Raw genomic sequence first — 20160 nt, forward strand, 5'->3', positions numbered from 1 at the left:
GTAATAATGTAAAAAAGTAAAGACTGTCTCCTCAAATACAAGCTTGCAGCTGGTTAAGCAGGATTCTGCAACTAAAATCTCCGCATCCTGTTCTACTTTTAGAAACTCTTGGAACCACAAGTAAGCCTGCACTCTCAGAGAAAAGCACTCTGTTAGGATTATATGTCAATATAAGGTCTTTAAGATACAATACAGTTTGGTCATTAAGAGCTTTATATCTAGTCCTGGATTTTACAGGGAACTAGGAACATCCTGAATTACAATAAAATAACATCCGCATCAACTACTTTAGCTGCTATGCTCTCAGTCAGAAAGCCCACTGGTGTTCACTCTATGCTAGTAAGGTTTCCTTATGGTTATAAGAAGGCAAAATGATGCAAATTTATTGTGGCATTATGGTTTTATCAAAAAAGAAAGATTTCAATTTGTCTAAAATAAAAATGAGAAAGCTTTATGCCAATAGTTTTTAAAACTGTACCAAACTACACGCCCTGCGGAAATATGAAGAAAACTCAAACCAAAAGTATTCATTACGTTAAATAGCAGTGAAAGACATTCTCTGACCACTATACACCTGTTTAAAAATGTCTTCTGTATCTTGATCGATTCTTGCAGTCAAAATAGGGAGGATGAGAATCATAGAAGCAACAATTTAGAATACCATAATACAGAGATCTGGCAGGAACCAAAAAAGAGAATATTAATGCTGTTGTCAGGACATGCAGGGGTGCAAAAGTACATTTATGAGCCACAATGGGAAGATGACCCGTCTAGCAGACAACCAGTATCTAATGTAAATGGTTCTAATGTATACACACTAAAATATTTATCTTAACTCTCTGAATTTCTGCACAAGTGAGCTGCCCTGGTTGACAGAGACACAGAGGTGACTGTGAAATCAGCATAAGAAAATAAATACTGCATGTGTAATGCATAGGTATCTGGAAATATTATGGTACATAAACTGATTAACATTTAAACCTACTACCAAATTGGAAAAAATGCATGAGAAGTTTCATCACTTCTTTCTATTCCTAAAACTTAAGACATGACATAAAGTCAGATGTTGCAATAATTTTTTAATTGGCACCTGCACAGCAGGTACGCTGATTTATGAAGATGATATGTGATGGTTTATAACCAGCATCATGAACCCAGGATGTTTGGTGATAGTTTGGTCTACAGTTATTAAGATCCTAGTTTTTCTTTAAGAAGCTTCTGCTTTTTCTGACACTCCACCTTCATTGCATCATTACAACAACAGCACTCCTCCATTATGCCATTTTCAACTGTTCTTTGGAGCGTTGGACTGAGAAGCAGTTTCTATGATAAGTTCAGCAGATGTATAGTTCCACCAGGTGGCTGCTGCCGGTAGTCTGAAGGAGCTGAGAGGGGTGGGGTGCTCTATGAGGCAGAAGCTCAGCTGGAGACTGCAGCTCCTAAGAAGAGCATTGTGGAAATAGGCAGCGCTTTTTTGAGAGCAAGCGTTTAGACTTCCCTGAATGGCTCCCACAGGCAATTAAAAGATTTCTTAAACATGGATCCAGGCATGATTTTGATGAGGGAATAATATTACAACACAATATGAAGCTCAAAAAAGTCGATTTTTACACAATACCCCCCTTTTAATCCAAATCCATACCTATTCTTCTGGGTGCTTGACTATTTTTGACAGTGACTCTAAAAAAAACTCCCAAAGCATCCCGAGATAACTTTGAAGTGCAAAAATAACCCTATTTTTAGCAGATACTTGAAAAGCATAACTCTGCAGATCTGAGTGCAGCACATGAAATCTTAAAGGTGAGCGTGTTTCTGGATATCATGCTCACCTCTAAATATCTGTAAATTGTCTAGTGAGTAAAACCAGAACTCCTGGTGTGGATGATATGTAAAGCCTCTGACCCATGAAATAATGTTCTCTCTTTTTAATTATCATTATGTCGTAGTGATGAATACTAACCACACTGATTTAACCATGGTGTCATGGATTTGACAATCGGAGGGAACAGACCAAGGTCGGCCATGATGGTTGTGGTGATAATGAGATGTTCATGTTTATGAAGGAGGCAGATGATGACGTGTGTGTAAGTGTGTGTGTTTCCACAGCAGTGGGGGAAATGTGAAGATAAAGGGGACAATGGTGATGAAGGAGAATATGAATCCCATGTATGTGCCTGTTTCAGGAAGTGACGCTGCGCAGCCAGCCATCTGTCCGCAGATTAATCCTAGCTGTGCTTAGAGATATTACCAGCTGGCTTATCGCCGTGGCAACAAGCCTTCAATCCTAGTCGAGCGGAGCCACCATGTGACCTCGCATGAGAGGGGGTGGATGGGGTTTGGACACTCGCAGGTTTCGAAATGGGAAACACCTACATGCCGTGTGTTCTGTGGATGCACTGACATCGTAGCAGCTCTGTGTGAACTGTGTGTTCTTAAAAGCAGGAGGTCATAAAAAGCACGCGACTGCACACACAGATATGGTTCCTGTCCTCCCATCAGTGGCACGGTGGAAAGGTTTTAATCCCGCTGAAACGTTTCAGAGTCACCTACTGAGTTCAGAAATGTCATTACGCCAACCAGCTGTGCTGCACACATCTCTCTGCAAGTACTGCTTTCTGTCTGCTATATTTAGACCTGTATCAATACAAGCTGATGTCACCTGACTCCGTTTCCTTTTACACCACTGAATCTTTTTATTCTTTTTTTTTTGTTACTTTTTTCAATCACATCACTCCCACACACTCACGTTCTCTCCATAATCGTTAGCATTGTGCAGGAATTACCACAATCTCAAACATACACTGGTATAAAAATAATACATACAGTACCAGCTTAGCTCACTGAATTCCTTAAATAAATTTAATTTTATTGCAGCTGCATAATCTCACACTGAAAATTAAGAAAGATAAAATTTTTAACTTGAGTACAATTCTTCAGTACCGTAACTGTTTTCAACAGAATTACAGATGGAATCAGTGCTTTGCTAGGACAGAACCTAATCCTCTTCAACATTTCACAAGGTTGAAGCACAGCCACCCAGCTGACTTTGTAAGTTCTTCTATTATATTTAAAACATCCCTTGGAAGAATGTTCATTCCAGAGAACTATTTCTTGGCTCATTTGAGTTTGTGTTTCCTGCCATAAAGATGAAATGATGACATATTTTCACCAAGGGTATTTTCACACCTCAAAGTCCGGTACTCGGTTCAATTAGGGACCAAAATTGCAACATTTTTGTTACATTTTCAGCTGTTGTGGTTCGCATTCACACGTCACTGAGACAAACGACCCAAGCTAACTGAAAAAGCTGTTCCCCCAGTCGCCTGTGGTGGCGCTGCACCAAGAACTACTGAAGGACAAACCTCTGAAGATAACCAGAGCAACTTCCTTCTCCACAAAATGTAAACAAAAATGGAGCGGTGTCGGATTTTAGCGGTTGTAAGATTTCTTCATCGATACATTACTAGTTTGGACATCGCCTATTAGCCGCTAATGCTAGTGATGCTCCTGCAGGCGCCATTACTGTGAGCCATTGAGTCATGTCCACAAAACAATACTGTTCCAATGCGGGGTGAGCAGGAATCTGTCACAAAAATGATTGTAGTGCCCTTATTTCTTACCCGATTTCTATGAATATAGCTTAAATTACAGTATTGCTAATATATATTATATCAACATAGAGTAATATATTGACCAGAATGCCCATTCAAACTGCCTTCAAACTGCATCATTGTTCACTTCAACAGCACCGAGACATAGGTTCTCAGGGGGGTCAGAGTTCACTTTTTCAGTCAGCATTAGAATTTAAATTTGCATTTACACTCCCTAAACGAATCGGACTTTCTAGACAAACGAATTAGATTAAAGTAGAATAAACAATCCTGTTGTGAATGCAACCTAAAAGTCCATCTACTTTTCAGTCTACATTTCCACATTTTTCAAAGAATCCCTGATGCCATGCAGGGATTCTCGCATGGCAAGACCCATGCAATATTCTTACCACTTAATACATGATTTTAAATTGTGCTGCTGCAAGAAAACATGCATTTGTTTCAATCCTTTTGGAGCATTTTTACAGGGAGTACAGATAAAACTGGTTGCCACTTAAAGGTCATAAATCAGTAGACACAAGTTCACCTCAGGCTTGAAATAACATTCAAGGTTTTATTCAGGCTTTCCATACAGTACACCAGTCAGAAATATACAGTGGACCTTTAACAAAGGTCCGTTGCTTACATTATCTAATCTGCAGTCATGAACGTTAAATCTTTTTAATGAAGGTCACGAAGCGTGAGCGTGTTTGAGAGTGCAGTACATCGTTTGTGTGTTCAGTCCAAGTTTTACATCCAAGCAGATGTCGCAGAAAAATGTAATTTCCAAGGGTTGAAATCTATCTCTTCTTTCACATATCCTAAATTTTCATCTGTCACGATGCCAAATATTGGCCACATTTCACTTTGCTCCCCAGCTTCCCTCACATGTAACCATTCAGGCCTTCATCCCGCCGATATTCACAGTGTGACACAAAGGTACCGTGCTCTGGGGTTTGTGATGTCATGGTCAAAAAAGGTGATATTTGACCTGAGGAATATTTAGGATCAATGTCTCAAAAACTCTAACCATTTGATTTTACAGAGGGTAAAAGCTGCATGGTGCGATCTGGGCAGTGATTTAAAGTGCGCTCTCACAGCCTCTGCAGTTAGTGTAAAAAGACAAAGTAATCACAACTGATATCATGGCAGATTATCCCAGAGGGTGGATTGCTGAATGCTGAAAGGGTTACAATTGAGCCTGTGAGCATCAGTATGCAGCGCCTTGCAAATATATTCATATCCAGGTAATGTATTTGACCATTTGACATGATGAACATTTGATGTGTGTGTGCTAAAAAGTAGCACATACAAGTTAAGTGGAAGGAAAATGATTGGCGGTTTCTTAAAATTTGTTAATCACAACTAAAAATGTAAAAATCGTGGCATGGAGAAGATTTACAAAATGGAACAAGCGATTCAAAATAAATATGTTGCATTAATTAGTAACAAGTAGCCAAATTGAATTTATCTAAGTTGATTATTAAGTTGTCAAGTTAAACTATTGTAATTACAGTAAATTTGACAAACTTCATTCAATTACTTATGGCAAATTATCACATTTTTTTAAGTTGGAGCTCCAGTCTAATTTTTCAGTGCGGATGGAAGCATCCTGTTGATGGATGATTATTGATTTTGCACGTTTATCAAGTAGAGAAAAAACACGGTTGAAAGAAAGCTATAAGAAAACAGCAAACATGGAAGGTTTTCTGATCAGAGGAGAAAAACAAAGACAATACTCTGAAGACACCATCCCCACACTGAAACATGGTGGTGGCAGCATCATGGTGTGGTTGGTGGGAGGAAACAAGAAGAGTTACTAGACAGCGAAAAACTTGGGACTGGGGTGGAGGTTCACCTTCTAGCAAGAAAAGTGACCTCAACTCTGCATTGGGATGCTTCAGATCACAGCATATTATTCTGTCTAAATTGAAACAGATTTTTCTTTGCAAAAAGCTGTTAAAACCATACACTATTCCTTCCACTTGAGAAATATGCACTACTTTTGTCGGTCCATTACATAAAATTCCAATTAAATGCACTGAAGTTTGTAGTTTAACATGATAAAATGTGGAAAAGTTCAAGAAGTAAAAGTAGTTGTGCAAGGCGCTGCATGTTAGGGCTGTAGAGGGGAGGAGGGAGCTTTTTGTTTGACATATGATGAAATATAAAGCTCAATGTTTGTATAAAGAAGCTTTTTAAATGACTTTTTTCCCATTAATCAAAGCACATAATAAAGCTTTTCACGTTAAACAAGATATCTAATTTCCCGTTTAAATACGAAGAAATTTTCAATGTCTGACCACAAATGATTGTGATTAATCTTGACTCACATTGTGCTCTTTCAAAATAATGTGGCGAGTCAAGTTTGATTTAAATTTTTTTAATATGGCTTTTTAGTTTGGAATGAATAAGAAGCCCTTTGACGTTTAATGACGGGCATTTTTTAAAAACTTGCTGGGAGCCCTTAGGATTGGCTACATAATGTGATTACTAAGTTAATCTAAGGTCCTGCTGGCGGCAGCTTAAAGAGTAACGTAGAGGGAGCAGTACAATCCGTGTTAATGAATGAGACAGCTCATTATGTCGCATTCCTGAGGATTCAAATGGTTTGCTACTGTGCTGCAATATAAATTAACCGAAGAGATGGATGAAAATTACATTACCTGCTGCAGGCTATAATGCAATAAGCCCACTGGTTAGTAACAGTCAAAATGAAAAAGCCTGATTGCTTTGTGTGTGTGTGTTTTTTTAAGGAGGCTTCCATTGCTACATGACCTGTATATTTGGGCAGTACTTAGCTGGACTGAAGGAAATGTGTCTCAGTGGGTCCAAGGTCAAAAAAGCACCAGTGAGCAAAAGCTCAGGCTAGAGGACAGTTTACATGTGTGGGCTTAGTGCAAGATATCGTGAGAAGTGGAAACAGCATTTTGACAGATTAATACTGTTTTCTTTCCTGAGTCTGCTGTATGTGAACAGTACTCTAACAATTTGTCCATAGGGTCACTGAGGATTTATTCTTTAACTAAAACTCTACAAACTGTAGGTAAAAATGCAGATTGTGCTCAAAGCGAAACCTTGGAATGTTCTAGTGTCTGACATCTAAAAGTGCCAGTCTTTGACCTTTATACTGACTATATATTGGTATGTACCCTGTGTTTTTACAGTAAATCATTTCAGCGACTGGTTTATGAATATACAACATCTTATACTACTCTTTTAAAGTTTTATATATATATATAACTATATATATATTTATGTGCAAATTCCACAAAGTAGAACATTAACTGTATGAATAAGTTATCTATGTTTTGTGGGAAAAGTAGCTTTAACATCACTGTTTTGGTATAATCTGCCTGACTCTGTGGTCTGAACAATCGGATGTTTAAAGTACAGCTCAGAGTCAGTTCGTCCCCTCACCAGTTTGCACCGACATGTTGCCATTTCGTACCCACAACAGATGTTTATATTTCTTTATACTGAAGTAATTAAAGAATTTAGAAACATAAAATCATAAAATCTCATACATAACTAAACTAATTTGTATATTATTTTCAGAAAACTTTGTATTTGCATTTATTCTGATCACTGGTCACTCCGGATCAAACCAAAAATATTTCCTGAGTGACCTCCTGCAGGTAGGTGATAGTGATTGGATTCATATAATCTCTTACTCATAAGACTATTAGTTTAATCTTAAAAATTAGATAGCAACACTTTGAACCTGGAAAAGTTGGGTACAAAATGAACAAAATAGAGAAGGGATCAAACAACCTGTAGCCTTAAAATATGCACTTGGCATCAAGACATAACAGCTTCGCTCCATAACTTGGACTATAAAAGTTTTTTTCCTTAAAGGTTCTGTAGAAGAAAACATAGAAACATGCTTACAATAGCCTTCACACATGCAGTCAAAAAAAGATCTTTGTAAATGAACTAAACTTTGCATATTATTTTGGCAAGGGAGGAAATAAAACATCTTTTTCTGCTATTATATTTCAACTCTCTACCCTTGGTTTTACACAATTTAAAAAAATTGTTCATTTACATAGATAAAAAATATCTTTTTTTATATATGCCACTGCACAAAAAGAGCAACAGACAACAAAATGAACCCACAAGTCAAAAAAGAGAAGCAAATGAGAATAAAAAGGTTGCATAATTGAATTCACATTGACAAATAGAAAAGCAGAGTGTTGGAGAGTAGTAGACTGTTGACTGGGAACTGCTTTTACAGTGAGAGTGACAAACTCCACGGCTGTGTAACCACAGGAGGCTTGAGTCACTAATGAACGCTGGATAAACGTAAACCGAAGAAAAGCAGGACACATTTATGGCCCTCTGTCTCCTCACTCTAAGGATATGTTTGTGTTTCGGACCTGAATGAAACCAGACATAACCACAGAACCTAAGAGCACAAGTGAACTCTGTCTGCCGGCTCTTACATTCATACATATATATATATATATATATATATATATATATATATATATATTTTTTTTTTTTTTTTTCTTCCAGGAGAAATGCATGTTGAGCATGTGCATGTGTGCCATTCAGTAAAAAAAAGGACTCAGACTAGCTCTGACCTGGAGTCTGTGGAGATTAGATCAGTGTTGTACTATGAAGAGACTCTGCATATAGCACAGGACGTTGGTTAGGCTTTTAAGCTCGAGGTCACGACTTAGGCTTTTGTTAGAAGCACTGTAAGTAATAGGTAACCCAACCTCTATTATTAGACATTCCAGCATGTCATGTCAGAGAAATTGTCCTTTCCTATTGCACGCAGAGAGGATTGTACCGATGGCACTGAGCCCCATAAACATCCTTGGAGGAAACTAAATCTGGAGATAATCACCTGTAAGAAGCCGGGAGATTATGACAGTGGTGAGGAATGGAGAATAGAGTCCGTGGGGGATATCTGCAGCTGAATATTAGCAGAAACCAACTGTTGTCTTTTGGATACATGTAGAGCTACTTTGTTAGCAACATAAAGGAGTAGATCCTGACAAGGATCTGTGTGCAGCTGCACAGTTTTTAGCTTGAGCATAAAATATATAGTTCAAATTTCGATTGCTTACTTAAATGCGTGCTTTATATAAATTGTGTTTTGTTGCTTGATCAATGTAAAGCAGTGGTCCCTCCTTGAGTTTTAGCTAAAATCTTCAGGAAACACTGTAATTTAGAAATGCTACAATTCAGGCTTTATGGGTCCTGATGCACAAAACATCTAGATTTTTTTCTTTGTTCTGGTGCTTTTTATTATGTTTGTACATAAATCCCACAGGCACTGCTCTGCAGCATTTTATGTGCATAACATCAGGTATATTTCTATTTACAACATTAAAAATTATCAGATTTATTCTTTCATGTCCATATTAATACATACTTATGGTGTAGCTAACTCTGCAATTTGGATGGAAGGGATAAGGGCACATATCGGCACTCAACAGACTTTAGAACTGAATTAGTTGCTCCTGTTGACTCTGTGGCTTTTTGAGGGAAAAATACTTAAAAAAAATTATTTACAAAGCTGTTTATATCTAAATAATAAAATTAATACAAGAGTTTAGTATTTTAGTGAAAAGAAATTAAGAACAGTTAACTTTTTAAAAATCATTTTAGAAACTATTGTGAGCAGTTAGCATCATTAGCCATTAGCTAAATGTCACAGCAGTATTTCTTTAATGTAATCGGGCAAATTTTTACATCATTTGATATAAATGAAACATATTTTTAATATAAAACTATCATAACATTTAGGAAATTGTTTTACTTAGTAAAGCTTTCATTCTAAAAATTTTAAAATTTTAAAATTTGCAAAAACAAAACAAAAAAAACAAAAATAGGGGAAAAATAAGATCATGGAATGGTGGTTTCACGTCTCAATCACTTCCGATCGGTCATGACTACTAATTTTATATTTAAGTGTTCATTTTAACATTTTGTTTTAAGATTTAGGTGTTTACACGGGCGTGCCGTGGTGGCGTAGGGGTTAGCGCGACCAGTATTTGGAGGCCTTGAGTCCTCGACGCGGCCGTCGCGGGTTCGACTCCCGGACCCGACGATATTTGCCGCATGTCTTCCCCCCCTCTCCTTCCCCGTTTCCTGTCAGCCTACTGTCGTATAAGGGACACTAGAGCCCACAAAAGACCCCCTGGAGGGGTAAAAAAAAAAAAAAGATTTAGCTGTTTACATCTGATATCACTCACTTTCATTTCAACATAATGACTTCATTATTAATATATATTATATCATAAAAAATTTATGTTATCCTGTCCCTGCTTGTAAAAAGTCTCTAACATGTGTGGAACATATTTAAATTGTGTATTTTAAAACAGGCTGTGATGTATCAAGAGACTAGGGGAAAGCAAATTTAAAATGTGTCAATATAAACCTCAACTAATTTGAAACCCAATATTTTATTTTCATTATACATTTCTAATATCTTACATTTCTAAAGCGTTTGTTGGACATTAAACGCACCACCGTTTGAAGGATGTAGGTCACATTACATGTTGAAATGTGAGGCTAAAGGGTATCAGCTGTGTAAAAATAGGATGCCAAAGCTCCGAGGGGAGAAGGTGATGACTTGAGCATCTGATTGTCTCAGTCAGCGAAGGCTCGACCCTGAAGAGTGATAGAAGCACACCGTCCTGGCTGAAAACTTCTTTAGAATATAAAACGTAAGGTTCACTGAACTGTCTCTATATCTGGTTTCTTCAGCTCCCGCAGTGTTTGCTCTGCACTCTAAATTATGCATTTGTGCATATCTGTGAGGGCCCAGAAACACAATCATCATCCCAACAGGGGGTTCCCACAGTCTGCCACTCTTCCTCCTGTCTGCATTAAACAAGGTGCACCACTCTCTGTCATCATTTTCCTTGTCTTTCATATTATTCCCTTAATTTTCTTTAACTCTGCATGCATGCTGAAATCCAGTCAGGAAAAAGGAAAAAACTAAATTAAATCCACTGAGACTGAAAAACATCACGGCCCCTTAGAGAGAAGCTACATAACTGTTACACAGCTTGATCATTCAAGAAACACTGCTTCATGTAAACATGCCTTTATCAAATGGCTCACAGGCCTTAAGTGCCCTGAAGGTGGGCAGCTGATTTTTAGGAAGAAAAACAAAAGTCAAGGCTCTGTGTTGGAAAGATACAAGTGCTGTAGGTCTGCACTCACTTCAGATTTAGTCTGAAGATTAGCAAAAAAAAAAAAAAAGTAGAAATCAGCTGCACATCCTCACAGCATTTAATAACAAAAATTACCAACTTGTCCCGTCCCACCCCCCCATACGATTCATGAATCAACCAGAGCAGTGAGAAATGCTTCCCATGGAAAGAAAAATGAAAAGAGACAAACAGTTTGTAGGTTTGAAATAAACTTCTCATCCAACCCGTGGCCAAAGATAAATAAATCTATTTGGATATACTATGAATGAATAAATAATATAACCAGGTCGTACTCTATGTAATTGTTAGAGAATATTGAAGTATCTGGATGGCACCATTGTTTTTGAAAGCAAAAAAGTAATCTTAAGTGTTGTGTTGTAAAAAAAATTGTTTGAAGTTATAATAAGGTGATGAATTTCTCCTCCCCAATTAGTTCTCCTTCTGCTCTCCTTTTTCTTCTCCTAGCGCACCAAAATGCTGGAGGGAGGATTGTATGGTTTGTGCTTTAGGAGAGACTCAAACTAACCATCCGTCTGTCCATTTGTTCACTCTTCAAAGTTTATGCAGCAGGAGAGCAGCAGGGGTTATTTCTGTCACTCGCGTCCCTCCCTGCCCCCTGTCTCCACAGCTGCCAGCTGAGAGGGAGGAAGGGAGGTGGAGGGGAGGTGAAGAAAAGAGTGTTTATGGTAGCTAGTCGCTGTGTTTGTGTTGAAATCATCTTTTGCCAAGAGACAAAGCAAAAACATCGTCAGTCTTTCTCTCTCGGTTTGGCCTGTGTCGATGTTCCAGCAGAGGCGAGACATAATGTTCGGAGGCAGCTCCGTTTCTCCTGGCTTCAGTCTGGCTCTGACGGAGAGAGGATCGGAAAGGAAAAATGCTTCCTCTCTTCACTCCTCACTTTTGTATTATATGTTTCTCACACAGCTTGGTGATCCCCCCTCCCCTTGAGCAGCTTTAGGGTTTGTCAAGACCCTGACAGTTCTTCCGTTCCTCTTTTAATGATGTTGTCGTTCCTCCTCCTCGTCCCGTCCCCTATCCTGCCCCCCCTTCCCTCAATTCTTTCAAGGGAAGCTGATGAAGTCCAGATGAAAAGCACCATCAGATGCATCACACACCTCAGTCATTTTCCAATTTCCCAAGAGAACATCATCACTATCTTCTTTTGAACCCTTTTTTTCCCCTCATTCTTCTCTCTCCGGCCCCATGTGGGTTGGATTTTTCTCATTACAGAGGATAAAAGGTAATTAATTATAAAAGACAGACATATAAAATGGTAGGAATATCTTCTCATGAGACCATTGTGTTAATTAAGTCCATTCTGCGGAGAAAAACTTTTTGTCCTGGTTTAGACTATGTTCTTAGTCCTCTGCCTCCTTCTCTTGATTTTCAAAGTTGCAGAGCCAGACCTTTGGTCATTTTACATTCTGTTTTCTTCCACCATCACAGAAAACTGATTGCCTTGCTTGGCAAAAAATGCGTCATCCATTTTCCCTCTTGAGCAGCCATCCCAACCCCCTCTCGTTTTCCTTTTATTTTCAATGTTTTTGTCAGACATAGGCGGATTCGCTGGACTGAGTGCGTCCCAGGTTGGGCGGCTGGGACAGATGCGCCATGTCCTTCTTCCGGATCTCGCAGATAGACTTCCTGCGGGCCTGGACTCCCCTGATGGCGGCCTTGATCTTGCGCCAGCCCAGGTGGTTGAGCTCGGCCAGGTTGAGCACCACGCAGATGCCGCTCACAGCAAACATGAAAACCAGGAACACCGTCTTTTCCGTGGGCCGGGACACGTAGCACTCCACCTCCTTGAGGCAGGGGTAGCGGTCGCACTCGAAAATCCCAGGCACGCTGAAGCCGTAAAGGAAGTATTGGCCTGCCAGGAAGCCAATTTCCAGTGCATTTCGAAACACGACTTGAATGATGTAAAAGCGTGAGATTCCTTCCTGTCGCCGAACTTTGGAGCTCTTGCCATGGGTGAGACCCCGAGGAGCGTTGGGGATCTCTTTCACCTCCAAGCAGTCGGGTTCCTCCTTCCCTCCCCCTCCATCTCCACCATGCTGGACTAGAATACCATTGATGTTGCGCAGCTTTCGCGCCCCGTCCCGTCCCCCGTAGTCCTTCTCCATTATGGGATAGAGGAAAGAGTAACGCCGGTCTCTTTGCTTGGCTGACTGGTGGACGGAGTAGGTGATGAAGCACAGGCTGGGAGTGCATACCAGTATGATCTGAAAGACCCAGTAGCGGATGTGGGAGATTGGGAAGGCTTTGTCATAGCAGGCTTGGTTGCAGCCCGGCTGCAGCGTGTTACATATGAACATAGTCTGTTCATCCTCGTACACCGTCTCTCCAACAATGGCCACGATCAGGATACGGAAGATCACCACAACCGTCAGCAAGATCCTACAGAGAAACACACACAGAGGAAGTTGTTACAGTCAGATACGTTTACTTCATTACGAAGGAATTTTTTCAGCAGAGAATCTACACTTGGAGTCTGCAACCTGGAGGTTTGGAGCTGCAAATGGTGCATTGGACCTTTCAGTGACTCTTAAAAACTTTGGCTAAAATCGGCTAATGATTTTAAATGCAGATATAAATATGTAATATATCTATACAAATGTGGGTGGTTTTAGAAGATTTTCAGTGTTTTAACACAACAAATCAACAAATACTTGTCTAATTTATTTTTTGTTTTGAAAACGTTTTGTTTTTCTAACCATAATTTTCCATATACAGTAGAGACCAAAAGTTTGGACACACTTTCTAATTGAATTCAATGAGAAGGTGTGTCCAAACTTTTGGTCTGTACTGAATACAGACCAAACGTTTGGACATACAGTTGTATCCAAACTTTTGGTCTGTACTGTATATTATTATCCAATGTTTGTTTCCCCTATTTTTCTACTATTTTTATACTAAAAAATAAAAATAGAATGGTTTGACACTGTAATGTAATATTTCTTGCTGTCTTTGAAATAAATTGCTTCTGAAATTTAACTCAAATTTCTACTAATAATTATTAGTAGATATAATTATTACTATTCATTCTAATAAATAATGACATAGTTTAATATGTAGTTTTGGTTTCATATATCTTTGTCTTTCTTAGGTTTGATTACAATAAATTTTGAACCAGGCAAACACAATAACAGAAAAACATGCGACTGTGGTATTATTGATTAATATCGCAACAATATTCATTTAGATTAACCCACATCCTCCTCACTGTCTTTCTTTTTGTATTTTTAGAGATCCCAATGTGTTATGTGTCATCTTAGGAAACTCAGTCACTAAAATCTGTTATCAGGTGAGAGAATGAACAACAAAGCATAAGAAGCTTACAAATGCAACGAATACTTTGTGGTTGCACACATTGATAATGTGATAATGATTATGATTTTATTATGCAATTCCAGTAAATACCAGCTCATTTATTCTCTATCTGCTTCTAGTTTTGACTGTTGCACACATTCATTGTAGTATTGTTTCTGTGAGCTAATGCAATGTAACAACATTTATTTCCAGTAAAATTTGCATTAATTTCTCTACAGGGTGTGTTAATGTCAGGTTGTTTTGTGTCAACTAGTATTTTACTTTATGTAGGCAATTCAATCGAGGCTGCAGAAGATGCATTCAAATCAAAGACGAAATACATTTTGTTGTCATCAGCATAATAATTAAGTGAAATGCTGTACTTCCTGAAAATCGACCCCAAATGCTGACAATGAAATAGGACCTAAGACCAACTTCTGGGTTACCAGGACAGGTAGGACCTGAAGAAGATGTAGTCTACTTTAGATTTTTAGACTACTGCCCAAATTCTTTTCCAGCATACCCCAAAGAGTCTCAGTGGAGTTACGGTCTGGACTCTTTGGTGGCCAATTCATGTGTGAAAATTGTGTCTTATGCTCCTCGAGGCACGATTGCACAATTTGAGCCAGATGAATTCTGGCATTGTTTTCTTAGAATATGCCTCTTCAGTGAAGAAGAAATTCCTTGACTGAGTAACCTGGTCATTCAGTGTCTTCAGGTGGTCAGCTGACCTCATTCTTTGGGCACACAATGTTGCTTAACCTATCCTGACCAACTGCATCCCCAGATCATAGCACTGCACCCACAGGCTCTATAAGCACAAGGCATGATGGAAGCATCACTTCCTGCGCTCAGGATCAAGACTTGTTGAATGTGTACGTTCTCTAGCCAAGTGAATCCTTTTTTCAGAGAACTGTTTCCTAAGGCGGCACAGCTGTTTAGTCACAGTTCCTTACTGTAACTCTTTTTGTATTTTTTATTTTATTTTACAATGTGTGATTAATTTCTTTTTCATCCACATTTTTACTGCAAAGATAAAACTTCCTCATTATCCTTCCAGTTTTTATTAATGTCTTGATTCATTCCTTTTATGTTTTCTTTGCTTGATACATGCCCATAAATTGACCCTTCTGAAACAGACTTTCCAATGATCACAGCATGTGTCTTTGACATGGTTGTTTAGAAAATTACAGGCTATTCACTGCAATAGTTAGGGTTAAATAACAATAAATAATCACACCTTCAGTCGAGGTCTTTTAAAGTATTTTAACTGCATGACAGTTTGGTAGCTTATTGTGTGCCATGGTCAGACCTGTTAAATGTGTTATTCTCCATTTAATTTATATACTTTTTTCCCAGAGTGTCATAGAAACAAACAATAAAGTATAGTTTGTTCCATCTCTAATCTAAGAAATTAAGGTAAAAACCACAAAACAGCAAAAACCTCCTAGTTCAAAACCCATAAAATATACAATCATACTGTCATGAAGTGCGGGTGGTGTTGGTGGTGAGGCAGAGGCAGCGGACCCAGGTTAGATGAAAATGTTGATTTAATAATAAATAAGTCCAGTAACACGGCAGCTCGCACAGAGACACACCGACGACGAACAGACTAGACATTGACGAGGACCCGACGAGGAACAAGAAACACAGGTGGAGTTAAATACACAGGAGGGTAATCACAGAGACGAGACACACCTGGGAACAATCAAGGGGAGGACAGGACAACGAAGAGACTTAAGGACACAGAAAACTCTAAATAAACACAGAAAAACACAGATCCTGACACATACATGGTGACAAGAACCTTTAAGCAGAGCGTTGTACAATGCAGTCAAGAGTTTGTTGATTTGATAAAGTTTTCTTGGATGGGATAATATGGTATTTTTCAAATGGACTTTTAATTAAAACTTGTAAGCAGTAACAGGTGCCAAGACCAAAATGGACTAATCAAATCCAAACTCAAAATGTTATTTATGCTAATGATAAATAACATTAGCATAAATAGCAACATTAGCATTATTTATTTACATTATTTATGCTAATGTGTGACCCTTAACTCATTGCAAGGGCAGGAGATGATTCTTTACACAAGAAATGTAGGTTGGAAGCTATGCACCACCTATAATCAAGCACTTAGCGTTGCTCTTGGATTCTGTTTCTTATCTCATTATCCTTCATAAACATTAAAGATTTGTTGTTGTTGTATCAACTTTCCCAACCACTTAGATCTTCTGCTTCTGGTCTGCTCTGCATCCACAGAACCAGAACCAAACATGGAGAAGCAGCATTCAGGTTTTATACTCAACTAATCTGAAACAAACTTCCAGAAAATTGGAAAACAGTCTAAACACTGAAATCCTTTAAATCAAGGATAAAGACCTATTTTAAAGTTGCCTTTTATTCATAATAACTGGAACATTGATCAATAGATTTGATGTATATTTTATGATTATTTTTTCTTGATTATTTTGAGTTTTTATTTTACGAAATGTATGATTTTATGCTAGTTTCAATGGTTGCATTTTTATGTTTTTATAGTGTAAAACACTTTGAACAGCCTATTTACTGAAATGTGCTATACAAATAAACTTGACTTGACTTCATAGAAAAATATTTGCATGGATCTGATAAGAAATACCAGAATGAAATGCAAAGACATGGTGAGAACACCTATAGCTATCTGTAGGTAGAGGCTTACCTGTAGATTTACTGTAAAATCTCACGTAAAAATGAAAATAGTCACAAAGCCAACACAGGAAAACAAGGAGCATGAAGTGTACACTCTGTATTTGGAAGAGAAGAAGAAATCCTTGAGGAAGACGAAACAAATAAAACCCAAACTAATTAGATTGAGGGTCATTGTGCGACTCTGAACCTACTTTTCCTGATAGGAATCAGCAGAGCTTCAAATCTCATTTATCAGTCTGAGAAAATGCTCCAAATGAAGAACAGTTACGAGTATTTCAGCTTGTGTCATCTGTCCTCATAACTCTGCTATCTGACAAAGGAAGGGTGTTTACAGGTGGCAAGGGATGATGGTGTATCTGTTTTTCTAATTTTAGGGTTTTGAGCAGCATTTAGCCCAGTTTTCATAGCAACCAGTTTGGATTCATTAAAGTTGGAGCTTTAATTGGCTCCAAAGACACACTGCATGCATAAATACAACACCACTTGTTGGCTGTTAGTTTTGCTGTGAAGCGACTCTGCCTGCAGTCCCATAGCAACAAGTGAGTCTGTGGCGACTTGTTTGCAGATTAGTTACTATTTCTGTTGGGTTGTGGGAAGACAAAGAGATCATTGATGCCAAAATGGTTCATTTCAGTTCAGCCAGTGTGCATGTGTGCATTTTGATCTGAGTCTACCCAAGCATAACCTGACATGTTCTGACTTGATGCATCTGCACATTTATGCTGCACAATTCTATAATGTTAGTAGATGGGATACAGTTTTATCTTCCTTCTTTATTCTGTTACCTTTCCGGCAGACAACTTTCTCTTTGTTCTTTCCTTACTTTATTCATTTCTCATTCATTTTTCAAGTCTTATGCTGAGAAAGCACTTCAGATAGCAGGCTTTTAGCAGTCCAATGAGCTTTCTGACTGTCTAACAATGTGACCAAGAATAGTGCAAGACTGCACACTGTACAACGAATCACATTTACTTTTAAACTTCTTGTTGGCAGGTATCTTTTCGCTGAGTCTTAAACAAATGTGAAGTTCTTTGTAAGATTCTCTTTAACTAATCCCCACAATTAACATAAATGTATAGTTTGATAAGTTTAAAACATTAAAACCGATTAACTTGAGCTGGCATTTTTACAATGACACATAAACCGTGAGCTCACCTGCCACTCTATTAGGTACAGCAGTTGTTATCTCAAATAGCTAATTAGTCAATCACATAACATCTTTGAAGTGAGTTAAAAACATTTAGACTGGGTGAAAATGACTTGAAATCCAACAGATTTACGAGGACTGGGCGATGGATTGATAATAATATATATCTTAACAGACATCTGATCAATATCAACAGAAAAAAACATTAGATAGAATGTTCAATAATTTCCCTGAACTCCAATCCAAAACTGCAAAGCATTCTGGGAGATGTAGGCAGAGGAAAGGCTTTAGCCACTCAGATTCTCGAGGCCAGCTAAGCAAGGTTGGTGGCATCAACTAACTCACTCTTTGGTTACTTAGCAACAGCTAGCTCACTCAGTCTTTGGTTACCTAGCAACAAGCAGCCAGTAGCTTGCTCAAGCGGCAGTTTCAAGTTTTGCTCTTAACTGCTTAAAAGTAAAAATCAAAGGAATGAAAGCTGTGGATGACACAAGAATGGCAACACCACACGTTTTGGTGGTATTTAAGATATTAAAAACAAAAAACTAATCAATAATTACTGATACTGACTGATATAACAATTATCAGTTGGTAATCTTATGACACATTTTTCAGTCATATCGACCAGCCCTTAGGATTTACAGTATATGACTGAAAACTGAATGCTCATAGTTGCCAGGTGGGTTGGTCCCAGTATTTCACAAACTGCTGATCTATTGGGATTTCCATCCACAACGTTCTCTCAGATCTAAAATGTGTTGTTTTTTTTAATCTAAGATATCCATTAAAACCTAGAAACTGCCTTTAATCAGTGGTTTAGGTAGGATGTGGTAGTGTAACTATATAAGCATTGTTTCATCCCCAGTCCCCATGAGTATTGTTGCTGCCTATCTCTAGCCGTTCGTTAACACAGCACCCATCTTATGATTGCTATCCTCAGCAGGATAATGCACCAATAAACTCCAACATTCTCCACAGTCACCAGATTTTAATCCAGTGAAGCATCTCTGTGATTGTGGTGCAGCAGGAGACTCTGACACAGATTCACGGCAGAGAAATCTGCAGCAAAAGCGAGATGCTATTCTGACAGCAAGGAGGAAAACCTCTAAGAAATGTTTCTGACACCTGGCTGAATCTACCGCAAGGCAGTTTTGATGGTAAAAAAAGGTAGAAAAGGAAAACAAAGTGAAAATTGGAAATGAATAATAGTAAGGACCACTTAAATTTCAGTGTAAATCCCACAGGAACTAGTCTGAGATGGCGGTGGAGTCCAACTCTGCTGCACCTCAGACACTGCCAGATAATCATTAGATGGCATTTGGCTGTTTGAAGGGTAATCTACCAACAGCGCAGTAGCTTTGCCAGACTTGTGCGGCACAGATGTAAAGTCGAAGGGCAGAGTTAATCCGGTGGCGTGCAGCTCACATGTAACCCTCATCAAAAGCGACAGCTCACCAGTGGCGGCTGCCGAAATGAAAAACAAAAACTTGTCATCACCAATCTGCCCACCTGTAATCACGGCATGGGGACTGTGGGGGCTGGAGGGATGAAAGAATAAATGCTAAAAAAAAATTTAAAAGGCTTTTGCCCTTGTTGTGACATCGTTAAGGAGCTTAGTGTGCAGAGAATTGACAATACAGAACTCAGAGTGTATTGCTATAAATGAGCACATGTGCATAGAATCTACAGTACTGTATGGAAAGACACAAATCAAAGAAACAAAGCACCAATCCTAAGTGCAAACCTCCAAAAAACTCAAAGTTCCAAACTGGGATAAAAAGATTAGAAAGTTAACCAAAACCACCAGTGCTGCTCAGACATCCTGTCCTTAAATTAAAAAGAGAAACCTGCCAGTACTGGGACAGAGTGTGAGAGTTAGACAGGAAAACCAGCAATGTAAGAAAATCTCATCACAGGGAATGGACTATATAATAGCTACCCCATGCAAACCCAGTTCTGTGTAATCTATGGCCGGGCTAAAGGGAGGAGTCTTACATTAGGTGGTGTGGGGGTTTTTTTATGCCAACACATAGCTGTAGATTATTGTACCCTGTTTGTCTCTCCAATCTTTTTTCAATTGTTTTTCAAAGAATATCTTGATGCATCTCAGTAAATAAGAATATAAACAAAAAGTTGACTTATTTCAGAAATGTACCTACTTTCAAAGTAAGTAAATTTAAAAATGGGGTTGATGTATTACACATAATAATAGCATCCAACTTAATTGCTTTCTGCTCGGAGCAGATCT

The 20160-nt window shown here is 38.5% G+C and overlaps 1 protein-coding gene and 1 long non-coding RNA gene across 3 annotated transcripts in view; one reads left to right on the plus strand and one right to left on the minus strand.

Moving 5' to 3' along the window:
* Positions 1 to 5549: 5549 nt before the first annotated feature.
* Positions 5550 to 10814, plus strand: LOC116708039 (uncharacterized). The gene is made up of 2 exons (XR_004336594.1): positions 5550 to 9548; positions 9776 to 10814. It is a non-coding gene; the product is annotated as an uncharacterized LOC116708039 (long non-coding RNA).
* A 389-nt stretch (positions 10815 to 11203) lies between these two features.
* The window catches only part of gjd1b (gap junction protein delta 1b), a 31243-nt gene continuing 22286 nt past the window's right edge, over positions 11204 to 20160 (minus strand). For both annotated transcript variants that reach the window (XM_032545794.1, XM_032545793.1), the window contains exon 3: positions 11204 to 13162. In XM_032545794.1, coding sequence (XP_032401685.1) covers positions 12313 to 13162 — 850 coding nt within the window. In that variant the 3' untranslated portion in view covers positions 11204 to 12312. The remainder of the gene's footprint in view (positions 13163 to 20160) is intronic.

The sequence above is a fragment of the Xiphophorus hellerii genome, chromosome 18 (genome assembly GCF_003331165.1).
Source record: "Xiphophorus hellerii strain 12219 chromosome 18, Xiphophorus_hellerii-4.1, whole genome shotgun sequence".
Taxonomy (NCBI): domain Eukaryota; kingdom Metazoa; phylum Chordata; class Actinopteri; order Cyprinodontiformes; family Poeciliidae; genus Xiphophorus; species Xiphophorus hellerii.